Source organism: Pseudopodoces humilis, chromosome 6 (genome assembly GCF_049639895.1).
Source record: "Pseudopodoces humilis isolate 2021_Gansu_Grassland_sample_001 chromosome 6, ASM4963989v1, whole genome shotgun sequence".
In the NCBI taxonomy this organism is placed as follows: domain Eukaryota; kingdom Metazoa; phylum Chordata; class Aves; order Passeriformes; family Paridae; genus Pseudopodoces; species Pseudopodoces humilis.
Window position 1 is genome coordinate 45,991,532 of NC_142205.1, and position 12,230 is coordinate 46,003,761.

Below are 12,230 nucleotides of genomic sequence, written 5' to 3' on the forward strand. Positions count from 1 at the left end.
AAGGTAAATGAAAGCTGAAGAATAGCCGGGCTGATTTATCTAAGGGATTTGACAGCTATTGTCTGCATTTTTGCCAATTAGTTGACCAAGAATATTTATACACTTTGGTTTTGTTCTTTCCACTCCCCAAGTTCCCTGCCAGGTACCTGTGAATGAGGTCTCTAAATGGAACAAGAACTGAACAAATCTAACTTTTACTTCAGAGGCACCAGTCAGATTTAGGACTCAGTTTTATCAGGGGTTTAATTATCAGGTAAACCATATCTGCACCAAAGATCTTCCTGTCTTTAAAACATGAGGGTACTTCACCTGGTATATCCCCCACATAAGGGTTTATACCTGACTGAAGGGCTCCTTATCCATCACAGTATCTCCATAGTCACTCTCTTCTGTTACTATAAATGTTAGTAAAAACATGTTAAAAAGTTGAAGTACTCCAGTATGAAGGAAAGATTGTTCTTTGAAAGATAGGTGTGCACAAATATCACTGGGAAGCAACACATTTGTTTTCACTTCAGAAGTGGAGAGCTTGCAAAGGAGCTAGGGAAGTTTAGGCAGGACCACAGAAAATTCAGTTTGCATCTTTGTGAGTTACAAGTTGCTGATAATTATGATAATTCTACAGCCTGGACTAAAATAATTGTGTTGGTGAGAGTTCGGGTGCTCTACAGAACACTTCTGGTTGTGTTCATGGTCCCAAAATCTACACACACGGGGACTCAAGTACAGCTCCCACTTCTCGGGTCAGAAACGTGCCTTGTCACATCCCATCTCTGCATTAGCAAGATAGTCCCGGGTAAATACTAGTCAAAAAGTAGAAAACTTGAGGTCCTGGATCAGAAGGGAGCTGTGGTGTATCCCAGATAGGAGCCAAAGCCAGGAATTCAGGAAGTCAAAGTGGAGAGGTGAGAGATGAACTTCAGAGCGCTCCCACCTCATACTCTAGAAGCAGTACAGGGTTAAGTCAATCAATAAAATCCAACTCATTTTTTTTCCCCTGGGTAGCATCAGTTGAGGACAAAACGAGGGTTAATCAAAGGCTGTAACTGCAAATATTTTCCTCTTAGAAGAGCTAAAAATTTCTGAATTTAAACGCATCTCCCACATTTAAAAATCCATTTATACACTCAGGTCAGAAGAACAGAGAGAAATAACCCACAGTAGCATGGATGAAGTCAAGAATAAGGGCTTCCTGCTTCTAATTTTACAGCACTGCCCTTAGAACCTAAACATACTGGAAAGACACCAAGGCCAACAGACTGGAAGCAGCCAAGGCAGCAGAATTGTGTGTACTGCCATGTCCTCTTGGAAGTAAGGATGGGATAAGAGAGTTTAGAGTTTTAAACTGGCAGAGAAGGCAAACATGAAGTAATTGTTTAGTTGTTTGTTCTCATATGTTCATTCATCTTTCTACCACTATAGTTTACATTCTTCACCATCATTCTTCTATGGCATCCACTTTTGGCCTTGCCACTTACCCACACAGTAGCAGAGGCAGTTTGTCTGTCAGCAAACCAGAGAACCTCAGTCATGGGCCAGCAGGACGGTTCATTTTGAAAAGGAGTGCTAACTGAATCTCTAAAGCTGTTTTTCAGTTATCAAAAAAAGGAAATGTCCTTACCGTTCACATAGCAAGACTGCTTGTCAATACCCAAGGAGTAGCCAGGCAAACAGGAGCAGATGTATGACCCTGGAATATTGATACAGGTTTGGCCACAGGTCCCCAAACCACCTTCAAGGCACTCATCAATATCTGAAATAGGTATTTGAAAAAGATCAGGAAAATTCAGCTAGCAAAGTCAGCAAAGAACAAGGAGAAAGAGTACCTTTGACAAACTTATCTAATAATAAATTGTCACAAAATTCAATATCCCATCATTAAAGAATGAAATTATGATGGCTGTATTGCTTCATACATTGGTTTCAGAATTATGGGGGAGGGTGGTTAATTTATCATTGTCACATTCACAGTGATTTTTGAGGGTGTTGGGTTTTTTGACATTTGAGGGAAATTACCCTTCCCCCAGTGTCTGGGCACTGGTCTCTAATTGCTCAAACACAGGGAACAGGCTTGTCTTGATTTGTGCTATAATTTGCTATGCAAATGCTGCTTGCAGCTGCTTCCTTCTATCTTTATCCCTTTTTCAACAGTAATAATTTTGCCAGCAAATTAACAGAATTTGCAAAACAGCAAGGCAGAAAACAGACTGTCACCGCATTGAATTCAACATTGAGCTCACTTTTGTTTGAGTCAAATCTCAAACAGACATACAAAACACTAAAATACCCTCTGTATTCTGACAGAAACAAGCCCAAACCAAGGCACCGAGCAAATTAATTATAAACTAGTCTTTTAACTGGTAGGTTAGGCTAGAACTTTTAGGAATTGAAAGACATTTGATGTATTTATGGAGTTTTATCATGGCTTGAGGAAATGACTATTAAGTCCTAAACAAAGGAGTCTATTAAAAAAAAAAAATTTACCACTGAGGAGAATAGTTTATACCAAGGGGAAAAGAAATTTGCAGTACCATGGATAGTTGTCCCACAAAATTGAGATAAATTTTAGTTCCTACTGAAAACAAACACTGATAATTACTTCCCAAGATACTTAATGTCTGACAGTACCGTATGCTGGTATATTCCTTGTATACTTTACTTTTTCAACTACTGTGTGATGGTTGCTCTAAGGAGCAGCTTTTTTCTTGCCCAAGTTCTAGCTGATGTCAGTGGCTTTTGTTCTGTATTTTATCATGTGACTCAACACATGCAGGAATAAAGGACTCAACACATTTTGTTTTAAAGAGATATGTTTGACTAAGTCACTAAAGGACGTGGATTCACAAATGAAACTAGGTCTGTGTGTGTTATGTGAGAATTCCCTCAGTTTAAAGAAGGGCACCTTGACTACAAGGAACAGCAATTTAACCAACCCACAAAAGACTTTGAAAGAAACTTTCTCAGCAACTTAGGGAGACCTACACAACCAGATCTCTGACATCCTGTGGTTCTGCAAGCCAGTCTCCTTTAACCGCTCTAAGAAACTGTGTGTAGCAAAAAGTGTTCAGAGATGTTTCCACTGTGCCCAAGTATCAAAGGTGTTCAAAAAGAATGTCAATGCTCTTCAGACACCTGTCTGTACCGACTAGGGAAAGCTTCCGTATTGTTTACAGCGTTTTCCCACAAGTTTGTGTTCCAAACAGCAGATGAAGCAATTTGACAACGTATGAAATGCAATCAGAATGCAATTGATTTCTGTTTAACAGATTACAAGGGTAAGGCAGAAGCATTTTCAACAATGTAATTCCATAAAGTTCTCTAATTCTAACCCACAATTTTCTTCAAACAATCAGCTTTCAGGAGCATATTTTCCCACATGTACTAGGATTGTACATTCCATTCTCCACAGCATTAAAAGAGAAACTCTTCCAAATCCCCTCTAGGAAAGTTTGATGGGCTTAGAAGTGTATTAATGGGCTACAGACACCATGGGCTCCAGCTCACCACTTAAACTAGATACTCCTGGCAAACACTGCCTGGATGTCACTGAAGCTAAAGAGCTCTTTGATAGCCCAAAAGGGAGGGCTGTGGTGACCTCAGCTCCTTGTCCAGCTGCTGCCAGTGTTAGACATGAACACTGTTTGCCTCTCTCCCTGATGCACTGGTTTTAAATCAGGTAACTGACTTGACTAAGCTGGACACTTGACCTGATCCAGCCACCAGCACCACAGCAGGTGTGAGAATGGGTTGATAATGCAGTTTATGTTTGTCAACATACTTTTTTGGCAGTAATAGCTTGCTAAATGAACCTGAAGTTATTTCTCTGTGGAAATCACAAGTATGGGTGGAAAAGGAAACTGCATAGATATAGGATTGCTAAAGAGGGAGGTTGCTTGATTAAGCAGTGTGAAGAACCGCTGAGCTATTATTCAATCACAACAAAGAGCACATTAACTAAGAGTTAAAAAACTAGGCCCGGCCTGTAGATTGGATCTGAAAGACTGCTTTCTTTGAGAAGGATTTGTGTTCATACTGGACGGAAAGCTGACCTCTTAGCATGCTACTGGGCAAGAAAATTCAAGTAACAACACAAATAAACACAGGCGAAATTAATGACTGTGAGGGGAAAAAAATTACTTCTCAATATGGCAGTGGTCAGACTATATTTGCATGCTGTTTGTATTTCTCAGATAAAGGTTGTCAAAGGATCATGAAAAATTATAAAGTGTATACAGCAATGATAGAAAGCCTGATCTGAAGGTAAAGAAAAGTGCCTTTCTATGAGAAAATTCGAGAGCTCAGAACACTTAGATTATCAGAAAGAAGCTTGGAAGAAGGATTAAGCACCACAAATTAATACCTTCACAAAGAAAAAGTAGCAGATTTTCTAAAAAACACCATAATCTTTTTTCAGGAACAATTTAACAAGCACTGATAGCTGAGAACTAAAGCCAGGAAATTCAAATGCAGACATTAAATTCACCTTTTAGAAGGGAGGGTGAATCACTAAGGGAACTAGCTACCAAGGAAAACCCTGAAGGCAGAGAATATTCTAAAGTCAAAGTCAGGCTGGGAAGACATTCTTTACCAAACACAGGTTACTGAGCAACAGACCAAGGTAAAAGGACAATGACCCTTTATTTCCAGGGGGGATTTTCTAGCTTTATATGAGTGTACAAAACTGACTCTCCAAGAATGAGAGCACTGATTGATCAGGCTACAGGAATTTACACTCCTTCCCCAGTAACTGGACTTGAAGAGATTTCAGAGTTATCAGCCTGTCCATTTTCATCACCACCAAAATTCACGTAGTAAAGCAAATCCCACACATACTGAAAAGCAAGCCATGGCTCCAGCTAAAGAATGGCTCTGGTGGAAGGAGAACAGCCCAATAAAGGAGCAGGGCCACAGTGGCCACAGGCAGCTCAGCCACTGGACTGTGCCCTTCCAGCGGTAAGCAGCAAGAGCCAAGAGACACAGTGTTATTGTGAAACAGGCCATAGCATTGTGAATGTTTGGATTTTAACAATGGAAGAGGATCCTATGCTTAACACCCTCTCTTCCTTGTTTAAAGTACAAAATTAAAAAAAAAAAAAAATCCAATCAAAATACCCAAACCAAACCAACCAATCAAACCACCAACCCTGAAACAAAACAAACAAAAAAAGGCTGGTTTTAAAAGTTTAGGAGAACTCAATCACAAAACCATCCATCAGGTGTAACTAGCAGTGCCTTCATCTGCACTTTTAGTGCCAAAGGAAAGCATGGAGTTGCATCCTGTTGAAGCTGTTTTACGTGTCCTGGCAACCACATCCCCCAGTGGGAACTTTACCCTGTGAAAGAAATCGGCTTAGCGAACACAAAAGCTGTCTGCAGTGCCCTGACAGCCAGCCCTGAAAGGAAGAATGAGGTTCTGCTTAGTTCTCAAAGACTTCTTTTATGCAAAAAATGCCTTGAGAATCAGCAAAAAACGATGAATCATGTCATCACGATGTTGGCAGCTCTCAAAGACTTTGCATACAAATATACTACTTTATTGAGAGTCCTGAGAAAGGCTCTGGTTGCAGAAGGTTGAAGCATTAGTATGCCTGGCAGGGACACAGAGAAACCACAGTGAGCCAGAACTTGAATTTCATTATGGCCCCCAATGCATACATTATATACATAAAGTATACGTGCAGATACATACGCTCAAATAACCTCATGCAAATCTAGTTCCTGCTGAGTTGGACTTGTGATTAATTCAAACCACTGTATCCAACCACCACCATAACCTTTTCAACAAGGCTGAACGTGGAATTTCATCTGGGTGACAAAGAGAGCAGCCCATTGCTTTTATCTATTTTGTTTAAAGCATCCAGCTCAAAGGACAGAAGATAGCTAGAAATGGAAAAAGACGCTCCAACTATCAGCAGGTCACAATGAGGCTGATGATGCACAGTTCAGTATCCTTTATCTCCAATTTTAAATGAGGCTTAAAATACAACCTGATCACTCACAATTTTTGAGAGGATAGAAGTTGTGAAATGCTCATGTACGATGGTAAGAAATACAATATGAATACAATGAGGGGGTTGCAACTCCTGGTGTCTTCCAGCCCAGAGATGATCATGTCACAGATATGACAGAAAGTGAGAACATACGATTTATCAAGTATAAAATAGAATCAAATTTAGAATTTAATTACAATTTAGAAAATATCTAAATTGTATCATCATTTTGTAGTCATCTTGTGGAGAAAGGGCAAAAAAGATCCCCAGGAACTACAATATCTTTTTCTTTTATCTTTCTGAACTGCAATCCCAAGTGTTTGCTCACTAGAATGGAAAAAAAAAAATCTGCCTATGAAATAAATTCTATGTGAAATAAATTCTATGTGTAAATTAGTAGATACAAAATAGACCTCTACTTCCTGGATCATGCAGCTTCCAACTTATTATTACTGGCTTGCCTTTCAAAGACAGAGGCCATGAGGCATCATCATCAAGTACTGTCATCCAGCTCCCTTTAAAATCAGATTTCAAATTAGATACTAAACAATAGTCAGTTTTATTTTAAAACAGAATACAAAATTAGTAACTGCTATTTTACACTGGGTAAAACAATGAGTTTTTCAATAGTAGTCAATGGGCTCAGGAGTCTGCCCCTCAGCCCCCTTCAGTATTAGGCATCATGTGATGGGTGATGCCATTTCTGTCTTTTCTTGTAACATATTTGCCTCATTCCTATTTTGATCCAAGTTTTTACAGCTGAAGATAATATTTCTCCATATTCAGCTGGATCCAGTTGAATGTGAATGCTCTCGTGGAGTCGTCTGTGGTTCAGACCTATGTTCAAGAACTCCTGACTACTATTTGGTAAAAATACTTTCAGGCTCCTTTCCCCAAATCAGTAGAATAAGAATTGAGCTAGCTGGAAGACAGCTACTGAAAATAAGGAAAAAGCACACCTCAACTGCAGCTCTTCTGAAATACAGAGGGAAGGAGAGACATCAGGTTTATCCCTGTCACGACAGGGGTAGCGAACAGTTGCCCATTTCATTGACTCTTACTGTTCCTTATGAGATGCTTGCAAAGAAAGAAAGGAGAGTTAAAAAGGTTTTGGCATTTCATATTTCTCAGAATACAGACAAGAAGTTTTAATAGCATGTCTTCAGAAGGCTGTATGGAATAAAGTGAAGACAGGATTTAGATAATTAAGGGGAATTTAAAGGTGTAAAACAAAGAGTAATAACTTAATGTCCTTCATCTCTGTGGTAGGAGAGAGGTGAGCAGGAGGAAAGTATAAAGCTTGACACACAGAAGGAAGCATCTGACCAAAGGAGCTGACCTAGATAGCTGCAGTTGTCACCTTCAGTTGCAGTCTGTAGCTCTGTAGGAATGTGCAGCATGTCAGCCCTGTAGAATTGACAAGGGCTGAGCAGTTAATGTCAGAATTTGGTAGAGATGTGCTGAGTTTAAAAACCTATGATTAGGCAAAACATCAATAATATGGGTTTTACTTTGCCTTCTTGCAAGACTTTTTTACAGTACTGCTGGGTATCTTAAAAATTATTATCTTTCTTCATTTTTCAAACTTACACAGTATTTAAAGTCAGCCCTGAAACCAAAGTACACCTCCAGTCTTGCAGTATCCAGAAGATAATATGTTTATCTAGGGTAGCCCAAGACTAACAAGAATAAATATCCACTCTAAAATTGATAATGTAAGAGGCTGGTCTAGGGCCTTTTTTAGACAAACATGAGGAAAAATTTTTCAGTCTTGAGTAGGGAAAGCATCTATGCACCATGAAAGAATAAAGAATACTGATGTTAACGTGGTGCATCAATGCAACTGATTCCATCAGGCACAGGCCCATCCTCTGGTGTACCACATTTGCCTACATTGTCAAATATGTTACAAATCAAAGCTCTCCTGGGACCAGCTATGCACGTATGCTACAAATAATAGCTTCTTTGTAGGCTAGACTATTTTTCTTCAGAGGTAGAAGCTTCTATGTTTCCATTGGGGTCCATGAAAGATAAGTTATTAAATGTGACCGATCCACAATCTTCATAGCATCTTAAAATAAGCTATTAATTCAAGATAGCATGTCAAAAATTGCAGAAGTGCTTCCAATTCTACCATAACTTGTCAATATATTGATACATTCATTCATCAGAATAGTTTTGTTCTGTCCTTGTGATCTCTTGTCCCATACTTTCTTTCCTATAAGCCTTGCTGTTTTGGGACTAACAGCCCCTCAGAAAGGCCCCTTCTCTCTTGTCATACCAAGTCAGGATTCAAACAATCTCTCTTAAAATAACTGTATAAAATTATGTGAGACATTTAGGGTTAGATTTCATTATACTTCCAGAGGATGAGGAGGTCTTTGATCTTTGAATATCCATAGAAGTAAAAGGAACTAATTAAGGAGTGTGCTATTTAGCCATGTAGGAAGAAGACAACCTAGACCTTAGTCTGAAGCCACAGTGTGGAAAACAGATCTAGAAAAGCCTACACACATTCTGGCAAGTATCACTTGTAACAGTTCACTGACAAAGAGCAGATACCTTCTCAATTCAGGGGAGTCCTTATGGCTGGCAGGTTGCCACCACAGCCTCAGATTGCAATTGCTATTGCTGTATCTATTACAGCTCGCCAAGAATGGTCGCCAAGCCACGATTCAGCTTGCTGTCATTGTTCACAGTTCAGTGGTATGAATCACATCTCCCACTCACCACTTTCATCTCCAGTATTACCTTCAAAGCCTGCCTCCAGCTTCCTGCCACTTGCTTCCACTGGACCCTCTGTCTCACATAATTACTGAACTAGAATATAACACATCCTGTCTTCTGGTCAGAACATCGGTTGTGTATCCAGTACATGGAGGAAAGAGAAAGGGAAATCCCTTACACTGAAACATCCTTCCGTCTTACATTTCATGTCAAAATTTCACCTTTGCTTAATCCCCTGTAATCCAGTGTTCTGCAGTTGAAAAATAACCGGAATGCATCTCATTTTTCACTTATTCTATGTCATGTGGAATTGCTCAGAGTATGTCACAGTAACGTCAGCCCTTATGCAGATTTCTTCTGCTGCTATTTCTTGGAGAGTTTGCTGAGCTACTGGCCAATCTGTTTCAGTGCTTTATCTAGAGTCCTCCATTCATACAGCAGCTAATTTTCAACAGGAAAGACTTAATGCAGGGCAGGTTATGTCTTCATTAATGGAAGAGAAATAAGCATCATTATGCAAGATATGTCCACTGGAAAAAAAAGGAAAAAGCCTTTGCAGTCTTTTGCATGTTAACATTTAGAGTGGGTTATTTGACTCATTAAACAACAGCCAAGCAATTCCCTTCATCTCAGTAGGATTCTCCCATTATACACAAGCTCTTAATTGGGAAACCCAGTAATGCAGAAGCCATAACTAATGGACATCCTAATCAGCTCTTGGAAGCTAAGTACATGCTAGCAAATGGAATGGATCTATAGGAAAGGCTGTGTAAAGAGCAATGGTTGCTAAGGATATGGCACATCCACTGCGTGTATTTCAGCCTCAGCTTACAGAGAACCAGGTCTAGGCTGGTCCCATGGAACAAATGGTCACCAACAGCAGAGAGGAAAGATGATTCCTACAGGAACACCCTCTGGTTTAAGTTTGCCTAAAGGGAGTCCAGTCTGTGCACTTTGAGAGTGCTTTTCAACGTGAAGCAAGCATAGTAAGAGGTGGTAATGTGGAGATAATTTTAAGAAGTGTGTTTCTCATTTGAACTGAAGCATCAGGGTAGGAGTACCCCAGGTATGTTTGGCTCTCAGTAAACCTTCAGTCAGGTTTACAAGTTATGCACAAAAAATGCCCAGTTCCTCCCCCCTCAATATGACAGCTTTTAACATGCAGGCTTCCATTTTCTGCTTTCGAGATGGTATTTCTTGGCAGCAAGCACAGAGGAAGCACCTGTTATTACATCACTAGAATCGTGACAAGAACTGAGTCAGAGCCTCTGAAGCTCAAGGAATCCAAGGCAAAAGCATTAACTCCAAGTATGAGGAGCTGCTTGAATCCTTTCAGAGCATTTCCTCATCTCCTAACTGCAAAGCTCACAACTTCATTGGCTCTGGATTTCTTGAAAAAATTGGACCTCATGGTAGCAGGGGAGGGAGAAGTGTTCTGTCATCCTTTGTCTTGCACTTTGTAAAGAATTGGAACCTGCAATTTTACATGCTCCGAATCAGTGGAGATGATTACAGTAATGTCAGTGTTGCACATCTCTCCCAGGCCTCCCTACCGCAGTACAAAGCACACCTGCTGTCCCTGTATCAGATGAGATGCATTATTGCTATGAGCACACACATCTACGTGTAATAATAGGCACAGAAAAAACAGCTTTTAAAATTACCTAGCCCGCATCTAAATGGATACTAATACATAATCATTAAAACACACTTTATATACGTATACAGAAATAAAAAATGCACCTATACTCAAACTTCACATATATTGAAGCATGAATACATGCATGCTCATGTACTATGAAACTATGGAGACACTAAAGCTATGTCAAGGAGTTTTGGTAACTGGAGAACAGTTCATGTTACTTAATGATCATAAGAAAAGTTATTCTGCTTTCTGATAGTTAAACCAACAGACAAGTGCTGATTTCTTGGAAAAAAACAAAAAAATAAAAAAAAATTTAAAAAAGGAGTTCTGTTCATTTTGAAGTGCAAATTGAGAAGTGCAGATATTGAGAAGCTGATTTATCAGTTCTGCCAGCACAACACACAAACAATCCATAAAAAAGAACTCTTCAAAAATAATAAAGCTAAATTAAGATAATACAAATTCAGTTTTCTTAGTCTGGGAATGTTCAGCAACTTACCTATACAAGCAGAGTTTTCAGGCTTTAATCTGTATCCATTAGGACAGTTCCAGTGCTGCAGAGCTGAGAGGCTGACAAAACCAATTTTAAAAGCCACTGGCAAAAAAGCAACAAGGAAGAGAAACATAATCTTGAGGGGTTTTTTGAGCTGTCACTAGAGAAAAACTAGCTTGTATTCAGTCATATCCAGGACAAGATGAGCATGTGTAATCCCAAAAGTTTTCTGCAATCTGCCACTTTAGACTCAGACATCTTATCACAATTTCAAGTTTTATCTTTGCCTTGCTTTTCTTGTCACTTTAGACCTTACTGTGTCTGACTACAACCTTGAAGAAATTCCTGGGAGATTTCTTCCCTACACACATCAGGGCTTTTTTTCTCTCTCTCGTTTCTTTTTTTTTTCTCTCTTGGAAGCCAAGTATGAAATGCCTGACACTCTTGCCACAAATTTAACACAGCTTTAAAGCCATGCTTGCAAGGATCACTTTAAATTTCCTCGTGACAAAGCTGCTGTTTAAATCTTAAAAGCAGAGAATTCGGAAAAAATCTTCAGCACAGCTCTCAGTGGAGTGCAGGGAGCAAAATCTCCAGGTACCGTCCTTCTCCGACACACAGTTGTTTTTTACATTCAGACTTGGATGGACTCCTCTTTTCTTTTTAAAGCTCTGCTTGCCCCACCTCTTCTCTTTTTAGTACCACTTGAGTGAACCCTGTGTTTGCAAATAGTAATGTGGTCAGTTCCTTACTACAGGGAACTGAGCCAGCATGCAGATATCCAGCCACCCATAATAAATACAGTCTCTTTGGAAAAGCAACGCCTCCTGAGTGAGAAGTACCTGCAGATTGCCAGCTAAGTTTTTTTCCACAGAGATGGTAGGCAAATTTATTCAATTCCTGTTCAATCATGATTAGTTGCATTCCTCTTAATATCATAGTGTGTTTTACCACCAGAAACAAATTTTGTCATCAAAACATTTCATGCAAAAATCAAGGGAAAAAAATCCCTGTGGTCTCTCTGATATTTTTTTACTGGAAATCCAAATCAGCTTAAGGTCAAGTTCAGGGTATGTGTCTGTAATTTTGAATTGAAACTACCTCTCTCAGGTCTGAATTTGGCCCCTATGCATTTCCAAAACAATACCTGTTGTCAGAGGCTGGGGTAATGTGTTCTGAGCCTGCATCACCCACAGATGTTGCAGTTATTTATATGCAGACTGGTGCTGTACGAAGCTCCTGTCGGGATGCAATGCTCTTTTACACCTGTTCCACTGAGGTATATAAACTAGACAAATTTCAGGTGCTCATAATTCTTCAGCATTGAAAAAAAAATCTCCTTTTTTCCATCAGCCTAGACCAGCAAAGCTCTAGA

The 12,230-nt window shown here is 39.5% G+C and overlaps 1 protein-coding gene across 2 annotated transcripts in view; it reads right to left on the reverse strand.

Annotated features, from left to right (window-relative positions):
- EGF (epidermal growth factor) overlaps positions 1-11,440 on the reverse strand; it is a 57,817-nt gene extending 46,377 nt beyond the window's left edge. For both annotated transcript variants that reach the window (XM_014263257.2, XM_088057008.1), the window contains exons 1-2: positions 10,862-11,440; positions 1,622-1,753 (exon numbers count right to left, since the gene is read on the reverse strand). In XM_014263257.2, the coding sequence (XP_014118732.2) occupies positions 1,622-1,753; positions 10,862-10,988 (259 nt within the window). In that variant the 5' untranslated portion in view covers positions 10,989-11,440. The remainder of the gene's footprint in view (positions 1-1,621; positions 1,754-10,861) is intronic.
- Between the last annotated feature and the right edge of the window lie 790 nt (positions 11,441-12,230).